This window comes from Delphinus delphis, chromosome 1 (genome assembly GCF_949987515.2).
Source record: "Delphinus delphis chromosome 1, mDelDel1.2, whole genome shotgun sequence".
Taxonomy (NCBI): domain Eukaryota; kingdom Metazoa; phylum Chordata; class Mammalia; order Artiodactyla; family Delphinidae; genus Delphinus; species Delphinus delphis.
The window spans coordinates 146,317,160-146,344,614 of NC_082683.1; the positions used below are offsets into that span (position 1 = coordinate 146,317,160).

Here is a 27,455-nt window from a genome sequence, read left to right on the forward strand (position 1 = left end):
CCCCCACCATCAATGCAGCCCTTAGGGCACACCTCCTCTGACCGCTATCCCCCCCTACCCCCCCCCCACACACACACACGCCTAGACCAGCAAGAAGCAGGGCAGAGAGGGCGAGAAGTAGAAATGTGACACTGCCTAGCCGCGCAGGCAGCAGCATAGAAGGTCTGCTGCTCTGAGGAGGAGGGGTGCTTTGCCCAAGTGTTTCAAAGACCGTTTTCATATGCAAAGCCCTAAAGACAGCCCGGTCCCACCTATTTCTACTCCAAAAGTGCTTATGTATTTAGTTTATCAAACCTGTGTCCTCTTTAGCAAAAATGCTTAAATATCAGACATTGAGCCTCTGACATCAAATATGCCAGGAATCTTTTAACTTTTCAAAACTAAAAAAGAAAGTGTGTTATGTTTTATTCCAAAACAATACTTCTGATTCATCACTAGAAAGGCTTTAAAAACGTTTTCTCCAAGTTCTCAGGGCGATCTGGGCAGATACGCACAGTTTTGGTCACAGGCATAATCTATGTCAAGTTCAAGATTTAAAAACCTGCCTAGGGAATTCCCTGGCGGTCCAGTGGTTAGAACTCCGTGCTTTCACTGCTGAGAGCCTGGGTTCAATCCCTGGTCGGGAACTAAGATCCCGCAAGCCAGGCAGCGCAGCCAATGTAATTAATTAATTAAAACCAATTAGTTAATTTTAATTAATTAATTTTAATTAATTGATAAAAGATCTGCCTAAAAGTCAGAATAACCCAATTCATTTAAGTTAAGAGGTTCAAATGACGATTATGATTGGAAACTGCTGTTCACTTGAAATGAGGCACAAAGAATCATGTTGATCAAATAATGTGTACAAATAAAACAATCTTAATTTAATGTTGGGTTGTGATGTTTCTAATTTAGAGATTTAAATTCGAATCAAGTGTTATTTTATATGATGCTTTTTTTTTAACTGAGATTTTTATTGAGACAGTTGTAGACTCTCCTGCAGTTATAAGAAATAACACAGAGAGATCCTCTGGACACTTTACCCAATTTCCCCCTATGGTAACATTTTGCAAAACCAGAATATATCACAACCAGGATGGTGACATTGCAACAATCCACAGACATTCAGGTTTCCCCAGTTTTACCTGCACTCGTGTATGTGTGTGTGTGTGTGTGTGTGTGTGTGTGTGTGTGTGTGTGTTTAGTTCTTACGGTTTTATCACATAAAAGGTTTTATCACATATAGGTTCAGTGTCCACCACAGTAAAGATATTGAACAACTCCATCACCACAAGCATCTCTTGCATTGCCCTTTTATAACCACACCCACCTTTTTCCTGCTTCCTTTACCCTACATCCTTAATCCCTGGAAACCACTAATAATCTCTCCGTTTCTAAAATTTTGCCATTCCAAAAGTCATACAGTATGCAACCTTTAGGATTGGCTTTTTTTTTTTTTTTTTAATTTTCTTGCTTTTTATTTTTTGGCTGTGTTGGGTTTTCGCTGCTGGGTGCAGGCTTTCTCTAGTTGTGGTGAGCGGGGGCTACTCTTCGTCGCAGTGCTCGAGCTTCTCATTGCGGTGGCTTCTTTTGTTGCGGAGCATGGGCTCTAGGCACACGGGCTCAGTAGTTGTGGCTCGCGGGCTCTAGAGCGCAGGCTCTGTAGTTGTGGCGCACGGGCTTAGTTGCTCCGCGGCATGTGGGATCTTCCGGGACCAGGGCTCGAACCCGTGTCCCATGCACTGGCAGGCGGATTCTTAACCGCTGCACCACCAGGGAAGTCCCAGGACTGGCTTTTTTTCATTCAGCATAATTCCCTGAAATCCACCCAAGTTGTGACAGGTATCAAAGGACTGCCCCCTTTATATTGCTGCGTAGTTTCCACGGTGTGGATGGACCACAGTTTCTTTAACCCTTCACCTGCTGAAGGACATCTGGGCTGTTTTCCAGCTTGGGGCTATTATGAATAAAAACTGAAATGAATATACATGTACAGGTTTTTATGTAAATATGTTTTCATTTCTCTAGGATAAATGCCCAAGGGTGAGCTTGCTGGGCTGCATGGTAGTTGCATGTTTAGAGCTCTGTAAAAACTGCCCAACAGTTTCCCAGAGTGGCCATTTCACATTTCCACCAGCAACATACAAGGGATCCAATGCTGCCTCCTCACCAGCATTTGGTGTTGTTACTATTTTTTACCTGATCAACTCTGGTAGTTGGACAGGGGAATCCCACTGTGGCTTTAACTTGCATTTACCATTATGTTCTTTTAAAGGGTATCAAAGTGTGAGCAACCTGAACCCTGCATCAATAAGATGGACTGAGTGAACTCCGCTGGGGCACAAGAAGCCAGCCCATCAGAACTCTCCTGACCCCCTTAACTCTCTTTATTCCAGGTTCTTCAGTTCCTGATTAGGAGACCAAAAGGAAGGCAGGGGAAGAGGAGAAACTTTTAAAAGTTTAACAAACAGTAAGAAAGAAACTGTACTCTGTTTTCGTGGCAGTTGAGATAAAGCGAGACTAAATACTATGGCCTTTCTGATGGAATTAGGCCAGACTGAACTGGGTAGGCGAACTTGCCCTCGGTTCCCATTGCCCCCTGTGTTTATACTGAACCAATTCTCAAAACAGGGCATAACGGTCTCTCTTTTTGATAGGCTCCCTTAACAAATTAATATCCTGTCTTGTTCATAATACAATAACGTAAGAATTTTACATGGTACCTAGCACATAGCAAGTGTTTCATAAACACTGGATAAATGAATGGTTAGAATAGTTGGATGGATAGATGGGTGGACGGATGGGTGGATATGCTTCCCCAGATATTGGGGTTTAACCTGGCAGTTATGACTAAGAACAAGAAATTAGCACCAAAATTTGGGGCTTTTTAGTCACTAATATGAAAACCTGCTGATTTCCAAAGTCTCTGCTTGTACACCTAACCCCTTATGAACAGACTGCTTTGCCAATGCAGATAGGATAAAAAGGTGTTATTTCACATCTCACTGCCTACTGCCTGTTTTCACTCACAGGGATCTCTTACAATCTTGTGCTGGGGGAAGCCTCAAATAGTGCACAACTGATAGGGTACAGGCACCAACCTTTGAAAGCAGACTCTCTGATAGAACCTGATTCCTGTCACCCCAGGGAAGACTTCCGAGAGATCAACAATTTCAGCTGGCGTGTTTCAAAGGCTGAAATCAGCACCCCTGAGAAAAGACCATGGACTTGCGGCCTTTTCTTTTGCAAATCTATATTCTTCAACTCTTCCTCATAGGGAGCCAGGACCCAGCCACAGGAGGAGCTGGCTGGCCATGCCCCCCTCACACCATCTCTTCTTCCCTTCTGCGTTAGCTTGTTCTGTGCTGTGGACACTGAGTGATAACAGGATGTGGCTGAGTGGTTCCCCTCATTAGCTCACCTCTGTAGGGAGGAACAAAAGTGCAAAGGCTTGGTGAAGACTCCTGCTGGCAACTGGACCAGACTTTGCTGTATATTAATTCTTTTTGTACATCTGCCCAGAAACCACTCAGTGGGGGGCACTGTTTGAGAAATAAATAAAAGGAGTCAATCAATAACCCTTATGCACGGCATAATTTATTGCATACTACATAATCAACTGCAGCTGCTACTGAAAAAATATATATATATATGTGTGTGTGTGTGTGTGTGTGGTGTGTGGTGTGTGTGTGTGGCATGTGTGTGTATGGTGTGTGTATGTGTGTGGTGTGTGGTGTGTGGTGTGTGTGGTGTGTGTGTGGTGTGTGTGTGTGTGTGTGTGGTGTGTGTGGTGTGTGTGTGGTGTGTGTGTGGTGTGTGTGTGTGTGTGGTGTGTGTGTGGTGTGTGTGGTGTGTGTGTGGTGTGTGTGTGGGGGGGTGTGTGTGTGTGGTGTGTGTGGTGTGTGGTGTGTGTGTGGTGTGTGTGTGTGTGGTGTGTGTGGTGTGTGGTGTGTGTGTGTGTGTGTGTGTGTGTATCCCCACACAAACAAAAAGGGAAAATAACCAAAACCATCGCAGAGTCCACACAACGGCCTTCTAGCCTCCTTTTCCTGGGAGCAAAGCCCCGTGGGCCCAAACAAAGCCAATTTCATCCCTCCTTAGAGATGCAGTGATGGAGGTGGAAGAGTCTGATTCCAGGAAAACCATTAATGCATGAGATTCCTATTAGGTGTGTGGTTTCGATAATATGCTGGAAGGGAGCGCCTGTTCACCACGGCCTTCCAGAGGTTAGTTTACTTGTCTCAGCCAGCGCCATGGGACCACGCTTTTCAGCCTGCATCCAATGAGCTCAGCCAGCCGGGGCCCAGTGCTAATAATGCAGGTGCTGCCAGTCAGAGGTCAGGTGAGAACGCACCCTGTGGTCAGCAACAGCACCCAGCCTCGGCCCCCCACGCAGCTAGCCTTCTCAAAAAGTTTGCACGGGGGTATTTTTGGTTCTGAGGGCAGGGAACGCAATGTCTCAGGTGGTGAGGGTGTTCAAGAAAGGAGGCCACTGTCTGACCACCCCACATACGTTCCAATCATAACAACCCCCTAGCCAAAGCTCAGAGCCGTTACTCAGCCTCCCCTCCCTCCCAGGACACTGCCCGCGATGTAGTCTTGCCAAATCCCAGAGAGCGCCCTACCCAGAGAAAAGGCGTTTAACCTTGGCCGAGGAGCTCAGTGGAAAGTTTTATTACTTGTCATGGCAAAAAAAAAAAAAAAAGAAAAAGAAAATCCCACTTTTGAAAATAAACCCTTCTTTGCCTCTCTGGGAGGAGGTAGGGCCACAAAGGCAGAGACGGTATTATAGTAGATGAAGGCGGGAAGCATCCTTCAGGGTTCCAGGGTTGTAACCGCAAGAAGTGATAATGCCTAATCCTCTGCACAGCATCGTCCACAGTTCATGATGCCCCCCAGAATGGGGAAACAAAAGACGACTGCAACCCAAATCTTCCACCCTGAATAAGTACCAAAAGCATCCACCCAAATGAAGGTCATCTGGAACACTCAGTCCAGGTGGTGAAAGCATGGAGCTAATGGGGCCAAAGTTGTGGTTCATACTTACATAAGGACCAAGCGGATTCAGACAAAGAGCACACTGTGCCCCAATCCGACCAGAACCCTGCCCACCAGCTGTTGCACAAATCAAACCTGTGGTCACAAAGAGATGGGAGACACCCCACCACCACCACCACACACACACACACACACACACACACACACACACACACACACACACACACACACACACACACACGGCTCAGCGCAAACTCTGCCACATTCCAAGAAAAATGCAAACAAAACCTCCTACTGAGTTTGGATAAGATGTGCTCTGCAGATAAAAAGACAAGTCCACCTATCCACTCATGCCTGGTAATGAGATGCAGGAAGCTGAAATAAGCAGATGCTTCCACTCCCTTCAAGGCACAGCTCACAAGCTACTTCCTCGGGGGCCTTCCCTGACACCCCCAGGCAGATGTGGCCCGCTCCTCCCAGCATCCTGATCAGGATCTGGTTTCCTCTGTCACTTCTCACTCAGCTCCTGGGGGCGGGACTGTGTCTCCCCATCCTTTCTCCCACAGCCCAGCTCAAGCTTGAAACAGGGTCAGAGAAAGACATGCAGGAGAGGAAGGTAGGTATGGCTGGACAGACAGCCTCTGCCCTCTGGGGTTTCAGAAGTTCTGACAGTCGCCTCCTTTTTGAGCACCACAGAGGGAACGGCTCCCAGGAGCACACACAGACCGCAGTCGCGGCACACAGCAAAGGCCAGCGGACCCCAGCAGCAGTCACCTCTTACTTGGCTGTCATCGTATGTATGCCAGCACAACCTTGAAAACCATCGGACTCTCACCACTACCCCAGGAAGCAAGCGGTACCGTCCCTGTTGTACAAATGAGGAGAAAGCCTTCAAGATATTAACTGGCTTAAGACTGCATCACTAAAAAGCAACAAAGCCGGGTTTCAGCCAGGAGCCCTTAGCCACCCTGAATGTGGACTCCTAACAGGAAGAGACTTAACTCAAAGTTACAAGCAAATTAACCACAGGCACATCTATATCCTAACCTAGGTAGGTTTCTGATGGTGGTAGGTACAAAACAGGAGCTGAAAACAGAGGAAATTTGGAAAGAGGGAGGGATATCCGTCCACGAGCAGAGGGTTAATCTACATCTTGCACTGTCTACTGGGGCTATATCTGCTCCAAGGGAAGGGAGGAATTGGTTCTTGCAGACAAGAAAACCTTCCTCTATGCATAAAGCACAGGCCGGTACACAGTACATAAACAGACAGTACATCTGTGGTATTAAAATGTCATAAAGAGGAAGTGACAATTGGGGGAAAATAGCTAAAAATGCTCCTGGGGGAGAAATAATGAAAAAAAAAAAAAAGCTAGAGAAACACTGATCTACAGGAAGCAAACAAGAGGTAGCAAGACAAAGAGTGGGAAGCAAAGGAGACCAGTCAGATGCAGCCATGTTGGGCCTGATGCACATGGCAGAAGGGTGAGGAAGGTAGGGGATGAAAACTCAGTGTGCCCAGGGCAGCCTCATCTTTCCTTCTCCCTGCCACACCATCCTTCCACATGTTCAGTGAAAAATATATCACATATCAAACACAGGGAAAGGAATATTTATAAAGTTTATAAGGTATAAAGAATGATGAAATAACACCTGCATACCTAGCACCAGCTTAAGAAAGATAAAGCTATCAGTGCTTTAAAGGGCCCCTGAGCATATGTCAAATACATCTCAATTTTAAAAATGTCAATTATACCTCAATAAAAATAAATAAACAAATAATCAAAGCAAAACCAAACAAACCAAAAAAGGGCCCTGGTTATCTCTCCTCTGATTATTTTTTCAGCTTTTTTTTTTTTGGCTGCGTTGGGTCTTCATTGCTGTGTGCGGGCTTTCTCTAGTTGCGGTGAGCGGGGGCTACTCTTCGTTGCAGTGCGCGGGCTTCTCATTGTGGTGGCTTCTCTTACTGCGAAGCACGGGCTCTAGGTACACGGGCTTCAGTAGCTGCAGCACGTGGGCTCAGTAGTTGCCGCACACAGGCCCTAGAGCGTGCGGGCTTCAGTAGTTGTGGTGCACAGGCTTAGTTGCCCCATGGCATGTGGGATCTTCCTGGACCAGGGATTGAACCCATGTCCACTGCATTGGCAGGCGGATTCTTAATCTCTGTGCCACCAGGGGAATCCCTCTCCCCTCTGATTCTATCTCCCCAACGAGATGTGACCACTATCCTGAACTTATTTTCATGGCTATCTCATCTTTGTGATCATACACATGAATGTATATCAATGTAGTCTGTACAGCTCTATGCGCATAGGAGCATATCTGATAGATTCCTCTGCAACTTGCCTTATTAGCTCAATGTCGTGATCCAGAAATTCAGCCACGTTGACAATTACAATTATAATTCATTCCTTTCCATGGAATAAATTCACTACAATTCATCCATTTCCCCATAAAGAATATTTGGATTGCTTCTGCCTCTTTGTTACTACAATCCCATTGCTGCAATGAACGTCCTGGCTCATGTCCCCTGATTGGCAGAGAAGAGCTTCTGCAGGGAACATGTCCAAGTTCGCACTGGTAGCTGTGGACTTTGCACCTCTTTGACTTCACTAGGTAATGTAATACAAAGAAGCCATACCAACACATACTCACAACCTCTCTGTATGAGTTCAGGTGGCCAGTACTTGATATCATCAGGGGATTTTTGTTTTATCTCTGCCAAACTGAAAGTATGAAATGGTATCTTGTAGATTTAAGGTATATTTGCTTGACTACTAATGAAGTTGAACACATTTTCATAAGTTTATTGGTCATTTGTGTTTCCTCTTCTGCAAATTCCTTTTCCCATATTGAGCCCTTTTTCTATTGGGTGACTTGCTTTTTCCTTTTGAAATTTCTTTATATATTCCAATACCAAACCTCTGTCAGGTTGCAAATAACTTCTCAATTAGTGACTTGCCTTTTCACTTTCTTCACTGTGTTTCTGGATACATACAAAGATGTACATTGATTATTATACATTGATAAGTTCTTGGTTTTAATATGGTTAAACTTATCAAATTTTTCCTCTACAGGTTATACTTTTTGTGTCTTAATTAAGAAATCTTTCTCTACCCTACCATCAAGAAATATTCTCCTCCTACATCATGCTTGCTAAAAGTTTCATACTCTTTTTTTTTTTTTAAGTCCTTTTTTTTTTCTGGCTGCATTGGGTCTTCATTGCTGCGTGCGGGCTTTCTCTAGTTGTGGCGAGTGGGGGCTACTCTTCGCTGTGGTGCGTGGGCTTCTCTTGTTACGAAGCATGGGCTCTAGGCGTGCGGGCTTCAGTAGTTGTGGCACAAAAGCTCAGTAGTTGTGGCTCTCGGGCTTCGCTGCTCTGCGGCATGTGGGATCTTCTTGGACCAGTGATCGAACCCGTGTCCCCTGCACTGGCAGGTGGATTCTTAACCGCTGTGCCACCACGGAAGTCCTATTTTAAGGACTTAATTCACCTTGAAAATGATTATGAATGGTATGAGGTAAGTATTCATTTCTTTTTAATATGACTCAACAATTGTGTCAGCACTGTTTATTGATGTTTATCTTTTCCACGCAGATCTGAAATGCCACATCTGTCAAAATCAAGTTTCCATCTATGTACAAGTATTTTCTAAACTCTACTCTGTTACATTGGTCTATTTATCTATCCTGGTGCCAATACAACAATGTCCTAATTATTATATCTTCATTAAGTCATAGTATCCGGTAGGGCGCATACTCTGATTTTGGTATCAATTTTATGCTCTCTTCTTCATAAAATGAATGTTCCCTCTTTTTCTATTTTCTGAAAAAGCCTGGAAAAGATTTAAATAATTTGTGCCTTGAATGTTTGGAAGAAGTGCTGTGTTAGACTATTGTTTTCTTTACAAATAGATTTTTAACTACTTACTCAACTTCTTTTCATGGTTATAGTACTATTCAGTCTTTCTATTTCTTCATGAGTCAGTTTTGGTAAGACACATTTTCTAGAAATGTGTCTGCTTTGCCAAAGTTTTCAAAATTATTGTCATAAAGTTGTGCAAAATATCCTTACTATATTTTTTTATCCTCTTTTCCACACCTAATATTGGTTATTTGTGCATTTTTTTTGACCAATCATGCCACTGATTGTTTCATTAATGTCTACTCTTATTTTTGTTCTTTCCTTCTTCGTTTCTTTTTTCTGTTCTTTCCTAATTTCTTAAGTTGTATGCTTAGCTCATTAATTTTCAGCTTTTCTTTTGTTTTAATAGGAGCATGTAAAGTTATGCACTTACATAAACTTAAAATTATCCAAGTAGCACCCTACAAGTATTGATATGTAATATATTTTTTATTCATTTCTAGCTATTTTCTAATTTCCAGTATGATCTCTTTTTTTACCTATTGTTATTTTAAAGTTTGCTTTCTCTTTTAATTTCTAAATGAATTACAGTTTTCAGGTCATTGTGTTACTGGTTTCTAACTTAATTACACTGGGATTAGAGAAGGTAACCTATTTAAAACACAGTCTTTGAAATTCATTGAAAATTACTTTATGGTTAAGATGTGGTCAGTTTTTATAAATATTCTATGTGTTCTTTAAGAGGATGTGAATTCTCCAGTTGTTAGATGTAATCATTACGTTTCTTTTTTTTTTTTTTAAACCTTCAGTGGATTCCTGCTTCCCAAACTATAGTATTTAAGATCCTTCATAGCCCGCTTATAAACTACCTTTTTATTTATTTATTTATTTGGCTGTGCCAGGTCTTAGTTGTGGCATGTAGGATCTAGTTCCCCGACCAGGGATCGAACACAGGCCCCCTGCATTGGGAGCATGGAGTCCCAGCCACTGGACCGCCAGGGAAGTCCCCATTTACATTTCTTATATCAAACTTATTAATTGTATTATTTGTTTTCTTCTATCTGATATATCAATTAGTGATAAAATTATGTTAAAATCTCTCCCTAAAATCACAGATATATCTATTTATCTTTATGGTATTGATCAACTTTTGCTTTCTATATTTGGAAGGAAAATAAACAAACTTAGAATTATAATATCTTCCTAATGAAATGAACATTTTATCATTAAACAAGAACCCTCTTTGTCACAAATAATGTTCTTTGCCAGCTATTAATGAAACTGCACTAGTATCTAGGTGGACGGGACAAAGATGAGTCTTATATTTGCTGGAACACCTTTCGCCATCCTTTCACTTTCAAACACTCTGTGTCCTTGTGTCCTTCCATTTTAAGTATATCTTGCTAGGAAGCACCCCTGTGGATGCTGTTTTATTTCTTTGTTTATTTTCCTTTTTTTCTGTTTTACTTTTATCCAGTCTGACAATCCTTTTCTAGGGTTGGGGGGTGGATTGGGTCCATTCACACTGATTGTGACTACTGATATATTTGCATTTATTTCTGCCATTTCTTTGGTGCTTCCTCTTTGTCCTACCTTTTCCATGTTTCATCCTTACTTTTTAATGAAAGTTCTAACAAATGAAGCCCACCCTTTTTTTTAAATGTATTTTATTGAAGTACAGTTGATTTATAATGTTGTGTTAATTCCTGCTGTACAGCAAATTGATTCAGTTATACATATATATACATTCTTTTTCATACTCTTTTCCATTATGGTTTATCACAGGATACTGAATATAGTTAGGACTTTGTTGTTTATCCATTCTATATATAATAGTTTGCATCTGCTAATCCCAAACTCCCAATCCATCCCTCCCCCACCTCTCTCCCCCTTGGCAACCACAAGTCTGTTCTCTATGTCTGTGAGTCTGTTTCTGTTTCATAGATAAGTTCATTCGTGTCATATTTTAGATTCCACATATAAGTGACAGCATATGGTATTTGTCTTTCTGACCTACTTCACTTAGTATGATAATCTCTAGGTCCATCCATGTTGCTGCATATGATATTATTTCATTTTTTATGGCTGAGTAGTATTCCACAGTATATATGTGCCACATCTTCTTTATCCATTCATCTGTCGATGGACATTTAGTTTGCTTCCATGTTTTGGCTATTGTGAATAGTGAGAAGCCCACCATGTTTTAAAAGGAGGAAAAGAAAAAGAATAATACTATCTCATCAACCCTACTTTACAGAAAATGATAAATTAAGATTCAGTGGTGAAAAGCCTTTCTAAGGTCAGAAAGCTAACAAATGAGAAAGCCCAGGACCTAATCCATCATCCAGCACTCTTCCCCTCCACGACAGCTGACCCTTTCCCACAGCAGCAGTAGTGAGACAGGCTGAATTTCACATACTCCTCAAAATAGTTCATCTTCCCCCCCTGCCCCGCCACAGAGATAGAAAACACAAGTATTAAGCTATTTATTTTACAGATGGGAAAACTAAGACCTAGGGGCAGTAAGTCATTTATCTAGGGGCAGAGAAACTTTGTGTTAGAAACAAAAATGTTAAATTTCTAGAAACATTGATGTCTTAGCAAATACCAAACAAATTTGTGGAAGAAAAGAAACACATTAATGAAGGCTGAGGTGGATATGTTCATAACTAGTTTAGGAATACAAAAAACAATGGATTACTTATTATTATGTTTGCTCAGAAGGTTATATAAAATTGAATGAAGGTGATCAAAAGGTACAAACTTCCAGTTATAAGAAAAATAAGTACTAAGAATATAATGTACAACATGATGACTATGGTTAACACTGCTGTATGGTATATTTGAAAGCCGCTAAGAGAATAGAATAGATCCTAAAAGTTCTCATGACAAGGAAAACACATTCTTTTCTTTTTTCTCGTTTTTTCTTTGTATCTATATTAGACAATGGATATTAACTAAGCTTATTGTGGTAATCATTTCACAATATGTGTATGTTAAGTCATCATGCTGTATACCTTACTTATACAGTGCCATATGTCAATTACATCTCAATAAAACTGAAAAAAAGAAAGTTGTATGAAATTTTAAAATATATTCAGATCTGACAGCATCTAAAATTTTTAATTTTTTGCTACTTTAGAAGACGGAAACCACTTGAGTACAAAAAAGTAATCATTATCATATTTAAAACAAAGAAAGTTGGTGTGCTACTGGGATTTTCTGTATTCCAGGATGAGAAGCAGGCCCAGAAAGTACCAATTTTCAGGAAAGAGCTGAAAAATAGCCCAAGTCCGGTGACATCTCTAAGCACATGGCACTGTTTTCTCAGTTCACGTCCAGGTCTCTTGAGCCCAGAGGCTCCTGCTCCTTCTGTCCCTTCAGTTTCTTCACCTCCGTGAACCTCTAAGAATCAAACATTTCTCCTGGGTTGACTTCCAAGTCCATTTTTGGCTGTGCTTTGTTTTCACTGGGTAGAATTCCAAGCACAGACTCATTTCTTTTCAGATTAGGAAACCACAGAGGCAAGATGCATATATGAGAGGATGCTGGACAAAGCCTGGCCCCTACACTAGAGAAAGATCCTCCTGGCACTATCTCAGGCCCCGTATTAGCTACAATATAAAGAGGTTCTCAATCCCAGCTCTTGCAAAAGCACTTTTCAAACAACTTCTTGGAAGAATCTCTTGTTCTCGAAACCAGGCCAAGGAAAGAGCAAAATACTAGAATCCTGATCTATAACAGCTACTGTAGCATAAATTACTTGACATGAAAATCATTCCCACTTCTTAATGAAATCATTCTCTTTCTTCTGAACTGAAATCACATATATTCTCAACAGGGGGTTTTTATAGGATCATTTGATTAAGAGTGGTCTTAAAGAATACCATCTGAAGTTTAGTTTTAGTCTAAAACCTTCATATTCATTGGTTTGAAAAACGACTTGGAGGAAGTAAGCACAGGATAAGCATGTATGACATTTTTATCTTATCAACATCATTAACAATTTATCTTATCTTTATCTTTTCTTTTTATCTTTTTATCTGATAATTTATCCTATTGACCAGTAACAATTCTTTCCCATCTTTTCCAGTCTTCCAAGGCTAATATCCATGTCTCCTGATTCGCTAGCTCAGGTCTCTTTCTTCACAAAAAGCAAAGGAGAAAGAAGCTTAAACGGAAATGATGCACATAACCGTACCTTCCTTGCAAGCAGGTTGGCTACTTGAGACACACCCATGTGGCCAAGGAGAAGCCACACCAGCCGCTGCTTGCCCCACTCCATCCAGAAGCTCCACTCAAAGTCAGTTGGGTCCTAAATCGGCCAAAACAGCAGTTTATCAGAGGGATCTTGGTACGTGTTTGAGGCAGAACACAAACTCCAGTTAATAAAACAATTGCAAGAAGAAGGCCAGTGTGAGTCCAAATGCTATACAACGGCATTTACACAACATTTCCAGCATCTACCCCACCACACACCGCACCTACTTATACCCTCCCCTCCAGCTTAGCTGGTTTCATTGCCATTCCCCCACTGAGTGTCTCTGTTAAAGCTGATCCCCCAACCTCTGGACCGTCTATGGGACAGAAACTATTATTGACCCCACGTTATAAAATATGAAACAGAGACTTAAAGAATTCAGGTCATTTACCCAGCGTCACATAGATAGTACAAATAACAACTTAGGTTATCTCAGTTTCATCACCTAGATGCTTTCACCAGCAAGAGAGATGTACGCTGGACACTAATAAAATTGTGTAAGGTCAGTCATGTTACATCTTGCCGTCACTTACAGGCAGGAGGATAATTTGATAGAGAAATTAACTAATTCCCTATAAGATGACAAGGAAAGAATGAAAAATATACTTCCCTTCACCTTGGGAAGCTATGTCCGTCAGTGCCCTTTGTCTGCGTCTGTACCAGGCTCTGTGTCTATATGGCTCCCTGACAGGGGCAGGTGAAAAACCTCTGGAAAGATTGGACCCATGGACACCTGGGGGCTCACACCTAAAAGCCTCGGCCTCAGGAGCTCCGGGGAGATCATGGCAGCCAAGCTGAGCATGGAGGGAATAAGCACAGTGATTGGCCACTCTCAAACGGAGAATGTGGGCTTGGCCCATGAGCATCTGGGCACCACCAGGATGGAGTGCAGATTTGAGGCCCTCAGAATTTTCTAGCCAAATCGTGTGGGTGACGAAGGAATCCCCCACTGACTACTGATCTATCGATACTGAACATCTCATCAGTCTCTACAAGTGAAACTTTGAGTCAAATTTTTAATTGGGTTTAAAGGAAAATAGGATTTTTTTCGATTTTTTTCTTTTTTTTTGCACCTGAGGATTGAGGGGCAATTTCATACAAGTTACACATAGTACAAAACTTTTTTTCAGAAGGTAAAATACAGATTGAAGTGACCTTGATTCATATCAGACTATGGATGTAGAGGTAGCAAATGTATGTAGCAGCTAAGGCTGCCGATTCATCTTGGGTTTGGATCCCAGATCTATCTACATACTGGCTGTGATGACCTTGAGTGAGATACTTCACCTTTCCGCTGTCTGCTCATATGATAACAGGACTGATTTTCTAGGAATTTGTGAGGTTTAACTGAAAATACATGCATATCAAAATTTTAAAACAGTACCCGGCACACAGTACTCACTAAAAATTGTTACTTGCCACTAACTGCTAGTCCCATGTGCTTTCCATCCTGTGTTAACCAGCTAAGATTGTATCACACTTTACATGTTGCCTCTTGTTTAAAAAAAAAAAAGTTTTTCTATTTTCCAAATGAAGAAAGACAGCAGTACTGTGCTTCTCAAACAACACGTTTTCCCCACAACCAAGATCCTGATACACACACAACCTGCTCATAGAGACCCCATCCCATGAAAATCATAGATCTAGTCCAATTCCTTCCATTCAAAGACTGACTGCATCAGAGCCCAGGACGTGCCCACGCTGCACACCCAGGCAGCAGCAGAGCAAAGAACTCAAATCGTCAACCTGGCTTTATCCCTGTTCCAGAGCTCACTTCCCCATCTTAAAAATGTCAAATTAGTGGAGAGTCAATCAACTGATTAAAGGCGCAAAGGTCATGTGATGAGGCCATGCTAGTAAAATGCCACTTTGTAACATGGATGCAGACGCTAAAAACCAAGATGGAATTTTTTTAGCCCCCTCAAAATAAAAATCCCAACATTTTAGCTTTTTAAATATAAATAATGTTTTTGAACATTCAGAATTACATTAGAATTCATCACCACAGACTTATACCTATGTTTCAAAACTTGTCCAAGTTTAATTTCTAGGGGGTAAAAATGAAATAATATCTCATAACATTCAAGAAACCAAAAAACCTTTATGCTTCATCCTAAGGCCCAAAACTACTGAAAACCCTGTGCTGGTAAAATCCCATCAACAGGGCTTCCCTGGTGGTGCAGTGGTTAGGAATCCACCTGCCAATGCAGGGGACACAGGTTCGAGCCCTGGTCCGGGAAGATCCCACATGCCGCGGAGCAACTAAGCCCGTGCGCCACAACTACTGAGCCTGCACTCTAGACCCCACGATCGACAACTACTGAGCCCGCGTGTCACAACTACTGAAGCCCACACGCCTAGAGCCTGTGCTCTGCAACAAGAGAAGCCACCGCAATGAGAAGCCCATGCACCTCAACGAAGCGGAGTCCCCGCTCGCCACAACTAGAGAAAGCCCACGCGCAGCAATGAAGACCCAACGCAGCCAAATATAAATAAATTAAATAAATAAATTTTTTTAAAAAATCCCATCAAAACTACACAGTCTCTCATCACTAATTATTTCAGAAAAGAGCCATTTAAAGGAAATAAAAACATTTTTCTTATGTCTATTCTTCTCCATTTAAAATATTTACCTAAAGGAAATAACCGGACAGAAGAGCTGAATTAATGAATAGAAGATGGCCAATAAGTAGCAGTTACTGATTTGGGGAAGAAAAATGTCGACTTGCCTGATTCCATAAGCAAAAGCCTTATAGACCCTGAGCTCACTCATTTCAAGGTAAATCTTAAAGTCTCAAATCAAGAACAACTTTTTCATGTTCTGTTCCCTCCCCATTTTCTTTCTCGATCCTGTAATTCTTAGTCAATTAGAAGCCTCTTCTTTGGTTCTGTAAGGAAGTCAAATATAAACCGGGGATAAATTCTAGCTGGCCAGAACCAGGAAGGCTCCCCCGTGGAGAAAGGGGAGCCTGAACTCCAAGATTCACAGCCCATCTTCTACATCAGCGCTTCTCAAACCTCAGTGGACACACAAATCACCTACAGATTTTGCTAAAATGCAGATTCTGATCCAAGAAGTCTGGGATAGGGCCTGGGATTCTGTCTTTCATCCAAGCTCTCAGGGGATGCCATGCTGCTGGCCTGGGGACCACATTTCAAGTTGTAGAGATTGACATCATCAATCATGATTCCCTACATTGTTCATAAGCCCAGAGAACCCTTAACAGCTCACACCACCCCACACCATTCCCAGGCAGGGACACACTAAGGCTGACCACCTAATATTCACAAACAGAGCAACCATCATCCTGTAATAAACTGAGTGAGTTAAGCATGGTTATTCATTCTGAGGTTTTCAGTGTGCAATGAGGCAAGAGCAGAGAACTCTAAGGACATGATGATTCTTGGTCTCTTAAATAGTGACTCTAACTTCCTGGTGAAACGTTATTTCTCCTACTCTTAACAAGGAAAAGGATCTGGGCCTCTTTTCCCATAGAGAGCAGAGTTCTACACTAGGTACGGGGGGCAGAAATGTAGAATTCCTCACCCTGGAGGAGGTCACAGTACCAACACTAACACCCCGGACTCTGAAAACCACTGCAAAGAAAGACAGGTAACAGTGGTGTCATTCATCTACACATACTAGAGATACAACTGAGACCTTTCCTTTTTTTTAATCCATGTTACAGATGAGTTAACTGGAGGTCAGAGCAGGCAAAACTAGAGGCGGCAGAGCTGGGTTTCAAACCCAGTCCTGCCTGATACCAAAGAGGAAGCCCTTTTCCAAGCTGTTTCTACTTGTGCTGACGCTCTACCTGGATTCCCCCACCACTCCCAGACACATACACACACCCCACTATCCGACCAAATCGTTTCCAACCCTGGGGATGCCTCGTTAATGCCCCATATCCACAGACATGTCAGCTCCAGTGTGAAGCCTTCTCCACCCTTCCAGGTGGCCCTCACTGCAACCCTTTCTCTGTCAATTCACAACTCAATTCCAGCACTTTTACGATAGCACATTTTACTACAGCATATTCAGTATAGCACTTTTCACTCTAGCTATTTCATGTATTTTCTCTCTAGAGGGAAAAAATAGTAAGTTCCTGAGAGCAAAAACCTTGACTTAACTGCAAATTTCTATCATGATTACCCAACAATCAGTAGGCCTTTAAAATGGTGGGGAAGTAAAATCGGGTGACCTAAGTTCTCATCACATTTCTCCCCCTGTGTAAACTTGGACAAGTCACTTCACTATCTGGCCCTGAGCCTTCCTGTATGTAAGAAGGGCAGATTGCTTTCAAAGGGTGGAAAAAAAAAGTTATTTTTTTCCTAAAGGAAAAAATACTAAAGGAAAGAAATACTAAGAGAACAGCTAGTCACCCGCCTACAGACAGCGTCCTGACTGAGTGCCCATCATTCGGGGGTAGGGGGGAGAGATTCCCCCCTCACACTCCCGTGTCACCAACCCAGGCCTCCAAGTTCCACATCCACACTGTCAGCCTGTTCTGTTCCAGCAAGTTCCCCAGTCATCAGCCTCTTCCCCAGATTGGGAAGAAACTATGGTATACAGACTGACTATGTGCTATGATTCTGCCTATAGCAAGATAAGAAAAAGAAAACTATCTTCAGAAAGGTTAAATACCACATCCAAGGTCCCACAGCTAATATATGACAGAGCTCGACTTTAAAGCCCCAGGTCCTCAGGCTGCAGAGTCTGTGCCTCACGTAGTAAAATATATGTAACATACAATTTACCACCTTAACCCTTTTCAAGTGTGCAGCTTAGTGGCATGAAGTACGTTCACGCTGTTATACAACCGTCACCACCATCCACCTCCAGAGCTCTTTGTTTCGTAAAACTGAAATTCTGTACCCATTAGACAGTAACTCCCCGTTCATACCTCACCCCCGCCCCTGACAACCACCATTCTACTTCTGTCTCTATGGATTTGACTACTCTGGGTACCTCACGTAAGTGGAATCATACGGCATTTGTTCTTTTGTGTCTGGCTTGTTCCACCTGACACAATGTCCTCAAGGTTCATCCAGGCTGCAGCATACTGCAGAATTCCCCCCCTTTTTGAGGCTGAATAATATTCCACCACTGCATGGATACCCCACATTTTATTTATCCATTCATCTGTCAACCAACGGACATTTGGGTTGCTTCCACTTCTTGGCTGTTGTGAATAATGCCGTTACGAACATGGGTGTGCTAAAGGTTTACTCTTTAGTATTTTGAATTTTAAATGATTTCCTAATGTTGCCAAATGACCTTTTTTTTTTTCTTTTTAACATGTGTACTCATATCTGGCGGTTCAAATCTCTTTCAAAATCATCTAGTACTTCAAGGGCAGAAAGTTAAAAGAAAAAACTCCTGGCAAATGAAGATCTTATGTTGCCAACTCACCACTGAGTAAATTTTTCCTTATTCTAGCCATGAATTCCCATCAGCCCTGAAGCTCACCAGATGACAGCACCCTCACTTCTGGCCTCTTAGCTGGAGTCCTGCAGTGTTATCACAGGGGAATGGCCAAAACTCTCCTTCTCTGCTTTTTTTTCCTGCATTCCTCAGACCATGTTGAATTAACATTGGCTGAAGATAATCCCATGGCTAATATGGCCAGACCACTGGACTCAAATGTTGTTAAAGCATCTGGTACCAAGTACAACCCCAAGGCACCTACCAAGACACCCCAAGGGAGGCTGAGGAAGTCATCCCACAGATAAAATCAGTTACACCAAGTCCACCACTGTTTTTTTAACCCAGACTCTCCCAAGACCTTGCCTACTTTCCAATAAATCACTGCTCTTACCAGTAGCTGAAACTTTAACTCACATATTATTAGAAGGGTATTTGCCAAGATTTAACAGAACCGAAACTCCACAACTTAGGGATTCTGAAAAAGCTTGAGTTTGGGGGAATTTCTTGTTTTGCTGCTGTTGGTTTAAGGTAAATTCACATAGCATAGAATTCATCACCTTAAATTCAACTCAGTGGCATCTACACTTCCAGGGTTGTGTAACCACCACCTCTATCTAGTTCCAAACATTTCCATCACCCCAAAAGGAAGCTCTGTACCCATTAACTGGTCACTCCCCATTCCACCCTCCTCCCCCAGGCTCTGACAATCATGAACCTGCTTTCTATCTCTATGGATTTAGCTGCGCTGGGTATTTCATATAAATGGAGTCCTGCAATGTGCGACTTGGCTTCTTTTACTCAACATAACATTGCTAAGGTCGATCCACATCGTAACACGTACGAGTACGCCATTCTTTGTTATGGCTGGATCACATCCCGTTATAGGGATATACCACATTTTGTTTATCTATTCAACCATTAATGGATATTTCAGCTGTTTCCCCCTTTCGTCTACTGTGACTAATGCTATAAATATCTGCGTACAAGTGTTTTTTAAAATACCCATTTTCAATTCTTTTAGGTCTACACCTAGGAGTAGTACTGTTGGGTCATATCACGATCTATGTGTAATGTTTTGAGCAACCCGCAAACTGTTTTCCACAGTGGCTACACCATTTTACATTCCAAGTTTGAGTTTTTAAGGCCAAAAAAAAAAAAAAAAAGGCTTCCTAAGCTAACCCTCTGCCCACGGGGAGTTCTACTAGCATCACAGAGAACTCAGCTCTTTCAACAAGGCCTCTCGCTGCTCTGAGCCTGCTTACCTCCTTGGGCAGACACTTGAGGAATCTGCTGTTTTAACATTCCAATTTCATCCTGGGGGCAAACGTCAGCAATGGCTGGAAATAAGGGGGTAAAAATTGGCTTTGGGATATATCTTATTACATAAAGTGCTCCCTGAAAAGTTAATCCTGTCAGTCTGCAGGATTTTGCATCTGAATTTTTTAAATTCAATAATTCTTTCGGTTCGTTTGAAAGAATTATTGTTTTGTTAAGATCGATACAAAGGCTAAAATGGCTATTTACTTAATGATGAAATCTGCTCTGACCAGCAAATTTATTACCATCCATAAACGCGATCAGGAACTGAAAGAACGTGATAGAAATCTCCCGGGTGCAGACAGTCTTGGCTCAGTACCCACCAGAAGGAGGGTTCAGGACCTTAGAATCGTAAAATTCAATTCCTCAGGGTTCAGGAAGAGCTGCAGCCTAACTGGAATGTTCAGCTACTTCCATTGATTCAACAGAGTTAAATCTGACCTTCATTTCTACACTCTTCTGGGGCCTTGAAGGGAGCACGGGTGGAGATTCCCACAGAGTTAACAGAGGGAATTAACATCACTAACGAGGAGATCGTGGGCTTTAACATCCCTCCCAGTAAAGGACACCAAGAACACAGAGGAAAGTGATTGTCATGGGTGGCCTCAGAGGAAGACCTGCCTGTTTCCCGGAGATACTATTCTCACCTCGAATTTGTGTCTATCACAATGCAGGGAAAGTGACCTTATTCTCGAAGTGGCTGATGGAGCCAGTGGTGTGCTGTGTGTGGCAGAGACTGGACTGTGTTCACGTTCAGGAGCGCCAGGCTTGAGTCTCAGTTCTGTCACCTACCCTTATGTGACCTCAGGCTGGTCAGTCCTCCTTTATATAATTAGAATTTTTTTAAATTTATTTTATTGAAGTATAGTTGATTTACAATGTTAATCTCTGCCGTATAGCAAAGTGACTCAGTTATACATATATCTATGTGTATATATACATACACACATATATATATTCTTTTATATTTTATTTTTTATTTGTTTAATTTTTTATTTTTATTTTATTTATATATTTATTTATTTATTATTATATATATTTATTATATATATATTCTTTTATTCTTTATATATATATATTCTTTTTCATATTCTTTCCCATTATGGTTTATCACAGGATATTGAATATAGTTCCTGTGCTATACAGGAGGACTTTGTTGTTTATCCATTCTATATGTAATAGTTTGCACCTGCCAATCCCAAACTCCCAGTCCGTCCTTCCCTCCCACCTCTCTGGCAACCACAAGTCTGTTCTTTATGTCTGTGAGTCTGTTTCTGTTTTGTAGATAAGTTCATTTGTGTCATATTTGAGATTCCACATATAAGTGATAGCATATGATATTTGTCTTTGTCTGACTTACTTCACTTAGTACGATAACCTCTAGGTCCATCCATGTTGCTGCAAATGGCATTTATAGAATTAGAGTTTAAAGGGATCATAAAAGCTAAAGGGATTCATTGGTGAAGTGCAAAGTCTAAAGTTAAAAAATGTTAATGCCTCTAAAATTGAACTCATCCCTCCAAATCCATCCTGCGTATTGCTATCAAAATAATCACACTGAAACAAGGGCTAGCAAACTTTAATAAAGGGCTAGATGGTAAATATTTTCAGCTGTGTGAGCCATAGAGTCTCTGTGGCAACTACTCAACTCTGATGGTGTAGCCCGAAGGCAGTCATAGTAAGACATAAACAAATGGGAGCAGTTGTGCTCCAAAAAAACTGTACCCACAAAAACAGGTGGAGGGCCAAATTTGGTCCAAAGGCCCTGGTTTGCAGGCCCCTCTTCTAAGGGATTACCATTTCTCCTAGACCCCACCACTTGTCTCCTAGTGAGAGTAGGTCAGGAACATTGTTTTATTACACGTATGGATGGCATTTTTAGGTAATTTACTATCAGCTCTGAAGTCTATATCTACAGATGAAGCAGATTCTACGAAGGCCACAGAAGCCTCAGCTGCAGCACACCCATTCCCCTTGGTTATCCAGGAAAAACTCGGAGCAACTGCACATCTTTTTCCTCCCGGTACTCTGCACTGGACATACTTCAAAGGTGGGGACTATTCTCTGCACAATTGGTCTTGTTCCCCCCATTCTGTTCCCTCTTCACAGCACCAAAGTAACATTTTTAGGATCACACCTGATCAAGTCACTCTCCCACTTAATATTCTTCAGGTTTCCCCCTTAGCATACCAGAGAAACATTCTCAGCAAGACGCATGCAGCTCTTCCTATCTGGCCCTGCCCAGCCTTCATCATCCTACCCAACTTTTCTCCCCAGTTCTGCAACATGGCCGTGCTGACCACCCAAACGTGCTGCGTTCATATGGCCGAAACTTCCCACCCTTTGCTCCCTTTACTTGGAGAAACCTGTCCCTCAAACATCAGGATGATGACCTACCTTTCAGGCCTCAGGTCAGGCAAGCCCTCTCCCAGGAAGCTTTACCTAATCCATCCATTTATAGTCCAGACAGATTGTCCCTTGTCTATTTTCCCTCAATGTACGACGGTTACCCATATCATGGCAATTTACCACATTGTACTTTAATTGTAGGTTACTGAGCTGCCTCTCCACTAAACTGTGACCTCTCCCCCTGCCCCAAAAGGGACTACATGTATATTCAGCATTGTATCCTCCAAGAAACCAACACATACTAGACACTCAATAAAAGCTTGTTGAATAAACTGAATGACATATGGGTCAAATCATTTTTAAGAACCTAGTGTAAACACAGTCTACCGGGAAAAGGGAATAAGAGATACAAAAAGTGGAGAACCTGGCACCTATCCTTAAATGCCTTTATAATCACAGTTAGGGAACAGAAACTCACGGAATATTTCTAGTGTATGATGTGCTCTGCAGATTATCTTCACCAACTCAAGGCCCACCCTCTGGTTGTATCAATTACTTGCTCTAAAGAGATGGACAAAATAGAGTACTGTCATAATAGAGGGTCTATTTCATGGTTTAATTATAAGACTTAAATAAATTAAAATATGAAAAACACTTGGAATAGTGCCTAGTACTTATTAAGTACTATGTGTGTGTTTGTTAAGTAAATATGCAAACAAAAAAACAAACAACAAACTCTATTTTATTCTGATAGCCCCAGAAATATAAATCTGAGAGTTTTCAAGCTGTATATCCTGAAACAGATAGAGATGCTCATAGATATGGAGATAGATAGAAGTAGAGAGGGGACCTGCTCAAGATTTCCTCAAACCCAGTCAAAAGAAAGGAAAGCATAAAGGTTCTAGAAACTGGACTGGAAAGGAGTGAATCCATGATTAACAAAAGGGGAACATCTGCATTCAGAGAAGCTGCAACATCTAAAATGCCTTGGGAAAGCAACCATCTTAACCTTCTTCTCAAAATAAAATATCTGCTCTGCGTGGCTGATACTGCCAATTGCCTCAATCAACACTCCTCCGACCACTTCTCGTTTGACTTCCTATACATTAGAGGTTAGAAGGCAAAAAACTACATTTCCCAGAATTCCCTGTAGCTAGCATATTCCCTCTGGACCTAGCTTCTGATGAAAAAATACACAGACCTGAAGGTGAAAGAACGAACATAAAAATGTATGGGTTTTGAGACTTCTGAAAGAATGGTGGCAGAGGCTTTTGTTATTCTGCAGCAGCCACGGTGGAGGCTCCAGGGTCCAGTCAGTCCAGAGGTGCTGTAGCTTCCTGGTGTGGCAGCTTTTACTAGTGCACCATAGCATTGCATTCTCCAGCCAGGAGCTGGGCAGCAGCCACGGTTTTACAGGGTGGCTCTGGGAATTGCTCCAGGAACCTTACTTAGTGCCCATCCCTATAGACCTTTTGACTATTCTGAAATCTCCTTAAATCCCTGCAATAAAGTCCTTTCTGCTTAAACTAACTGGGGTGGATTCTGTTGTCTGCAATGGAGCCTTGATCAACATACTTTCGAAAGGATTTTTCTTCTGACTGCAGTACAGCTCTAGCTGTATTATAGAAGCATTATGAAAATAATTCACTTTGAAGAACATCATTCTGAAATAAGTCTATTCAGTGGAGAAAAATAAACGGAGAAAAAAACACCAGGTAGATCACTCCAAGGAGTGTTCTAGAACTGGATAATGAAGGCAGTGAGTGTTTCACATTCATAAGTGCACCAATTTATGGATTTCAAAACCAAATAAAAAATTAGCTACCTTACCCACTGGTCTGTATTTTTCATTACCATGGCTATTTTCTCCTTGGATAGGGAAAACAAGGAGAGCTGTATATATTTACTGTTTTCCTTACCTCATATCCAACATTTTGCAAAAAAAAAAGCAATACAACAGGAAACACTAAATACTTTTGCATATCTGTTTCCTAAACAGCATTTGTGCATATTATTTACTTTGAGACCATACCTAATTCCCAAACACACTGAGCAAAACTTATCTATGAATAGAGAAAACCTTTGTAAGATACTTGAATCCAGAAATGTTTCCCTACACATTCAAAGTCAGCAAGCTCACCTTAATGGTCTATAATTCTCCAAAGGGGAAGGAAAAAAAATATGACTAATTTGTAGGGATTTTGCACAGAAGCAGCACTGCTCTCTGGATGAACTCAGGCTAATGATTCATTTAGCAATTATTGGAAGAGTTTTCTTTATCTTTCAGCAGATGCTTTGCTATTTCTAAAATAATTTGAACTAAATTATTTTACTGCTCACAATTTCCAGAGACAATACTCTTTCCCCAACATTTCCTCAAAGATAAAATATTTTCACTAACAAAACTTTTTTTTTTCTGTAAATAACAAGTCTCTGTTTAAACATCTTTACCATCCTGCCCAGGTAAAGAAGATGCTCACAAGGGTGGGGACGCCATCAACAGGACTAGCAAAAACAGGGCAACAGGGAAGAGCCAATTCTGACTCCATGTTGGATCTGCTTCTTTTACTTTAACCTTTGCTTTTCACTGCTTTTGTTATTATAATCACTGTCTATGGCTGTAAGCATACATAATGGCCTGCCACAGGGAACCCTGCCCCTCTGCCTGTTAAACTAAAAGGTCTTTGTTCAGCTCACAGACATACATTCTGACCCTGCCCACCTGTGGATGGCTGCAGAACATCCCCGTCCTATCTTGCAAGATAAATGGCCTTTTTACTGTACTTCCTCACCTCCTCCCCTTCTGTTCTATAAAAGAAACTGTCATCCAGACCCCGTAAGATGGTTTCTTGGGGACCCTAGTCCGCCATCTTCTCAGTCTGCCGACTTTCCGAGTAAAGTCGCTATGCCTTGCCTCAAGGCCTCGTCTCCCGATTTATTGGTCTGTCGTGTGGCAAGCAGAGCAAGCCTGGACTCGGTAACAACAGTACTGTTTAACATGTACCATCCAGTCTCTTAACTGGCCCTCAGGATCTAAGCCTTGCTAATAGGTCCAGGGTATAATGGGGGTGGGAGGTGTTCTGCACAAGGAAAGAGAAAACCTCTCAAAATGACTTAATTCATCAAGGGGACCTAATTAACGTGGGTGGATTCTTTGAATCTCTTCAACCCAGTTGCCAACCCAAACTCAGTAACATCCTCGGGCTATACCTCTACCTCCCTGCTTTCTAGAAGTTGCTCCAGATTATTCAAGATATGTGCAATATACGTGATCAAACATATATAGATTCTCTCTGTGTACTTTGCCTATTCCATATTTCTCCCTTTCTTCCTAAAGCTAAAAAAGAATCAATTTTTTAAAAGAAATATTAAATTCTGGTATGAAATCAAAGGCACAAAAACTATATTATAGTCCCCATATCTGTCAAACTGTTAAAACACTAACCATATTTTCTATAAGGTATGTGGAGAAGTGAGCTATAAACAATAAAGCTGCTAAATAAGTTAGGGGTCATGACCAAAAAAAAAAAAAATTAATAGAATGGGATGACTAGACAGCAAGTTATACAAGCTCAAGATTTCCCAGCTACAAACTATGCTAATAAATCATGCATCTCATTAGTGTCACTCCTCCAGAACACCAAAAAGACAAAGTCACAGTAACACGGAGAAAAAAACAATGATCCCCAGTCCTTTGGGAGCCACGGCCCCTAAAATGGCCCTCACGCTCGGAGAATTTGCTTTCTTCTTAGGAAGTCTTCACACGTTCAAGAAAACTCATTAACATGTAACGTCTCTGTGGTGGGCAAATACGAGCAAACTACAACTCCAGATGGAATCCCAAAATGTTGAAGGTCCCCAGGGCAGAAGGCCAATTAAGAATGGTAAGAATAATACAAGAGAGAAAAAGGAAAAACTGACATTTTTGCCATCCATCTAGGGGGGAGGAGGGGAGCTTTTCATAGTCCCACATACCATTTCTCTCCTTGAATTTTACACACTGCATGAAAGACCAGGAAAGTGAGCAATCAGAGTATGTGGAAGGATTCTCCCATGTATCTTTTCAATCTGTCCCCTTTGCCCATTAGCTGGCTGCCCAAGCTCTCAAAGAGAGACCTCCCTGTGAAATAATAGAAAATGTATATTGTTGACTGCCCACGGTGCCTAGCACAGAACTGCTGAAACCTTGGAATTTCCTGTGATAAGAGCACTTGGAACACCTTTTGTTTGAATATTTGGTCTTTGACCCTGGTTCCTGACACAAAGCTTCTAAATCCCCTGGAATTTCCTGAGTAACAGCAGTGTCTTTTGTTCTAATAAGGTGACTTTTAGTGAGCTTCTGGATGCGGGCTGGTCACCAGAAAGACCAAGCCGGGATTAGAAGCTTGGAATTTTCAGCCCCACTCCCCGTTGTCCAGAGAAGGGAGAAGGCCTAGAAATGAAGTTAATGATCGATCCTGCCTACATGAGGAAGCCTCCATAAAAATCCCAAAAGGACAGAGTTCAGAGAGCTTCCGGATTGGTGAACACATAGAGGTCCTGGGAGAGTGACGCTCTCGGAGAGGGCATGAAATCTCCATGCCCCTTCCCACATACCCTGCCCTATGCATTTCTTCCATCTGGATGATCATCCTTTATTACATCCTTTTATAATAAACCAGTAAACAGTAAGTTAACTGTTTTCCTGAGTTCTGTGAGCTGCTCTAGCAAATTAATTGAACCTGAGGAAGGGGTGGTGGGAAGCTCCGATTTAAAACCAGTTGGTCAGAAACAAAGGTAACAAACCGGACTTGCAGTTGGCACCTTAAGGGAGGTAGGGGGAGCAGTCTTGTGGGGTTGAGCCCTTAACCTGTGGGATCTGATGCTATCTCCAGGTAGTGTCAGAATTGAGTTAAACTGTAGGACACCCGGCTGTTTTGCAGAACTGCTTAGTGTGGGGAAACCGCACACACAGCTGGTGTCAGAAGTACTGTAAGTGTGGTAGTATTATGAGAGTAAAGGAGAAACACAGGAGAAGGGAGGTTTTCTATACCTTTCCCTCCCAAAGCATCCCTTAGAACTGTCAGCCATCACAGTAGCTGAGATACCTCCAAGGCTGGGAATGCAAACAAACGAAAACAAGATCCAAGGCTCACCACATCTTCCGGGCACATCTCCACCAACCATTCCCCCACAGTGCATTGCCTCAGCCATCTCTCTGCAGACATTTATTTGTTATTAAAATGACTTATCGGGTTTTTTTTTTATCATTTCTGA

The 27,455-nt window shown here is 41.8% G+C and overlaps 1 protein-coding gene across 1 annotated transcript in view; it reads right to left on the reverse strand.

The window, feature by feature from the left end:
- HHAT (hedgehog acyltransferase) overlaps positions 1-27,455 on the reverse strand; it is a 363,481-nt gene that overhangs the window by 287,172 nt on the left and 48,854 nt on the right. Inside the window, exon 4 of the mRNA XM_060010033.1 lies at positions 13,046-13,159. Within this exon, the coding sequence (XP_059866016.1) occupies positions 13,046-13,159 (114 nt within the window). The remainder of the gene's footprint in view (positions 1-13,045; positions 13,160-27,455) is intronic.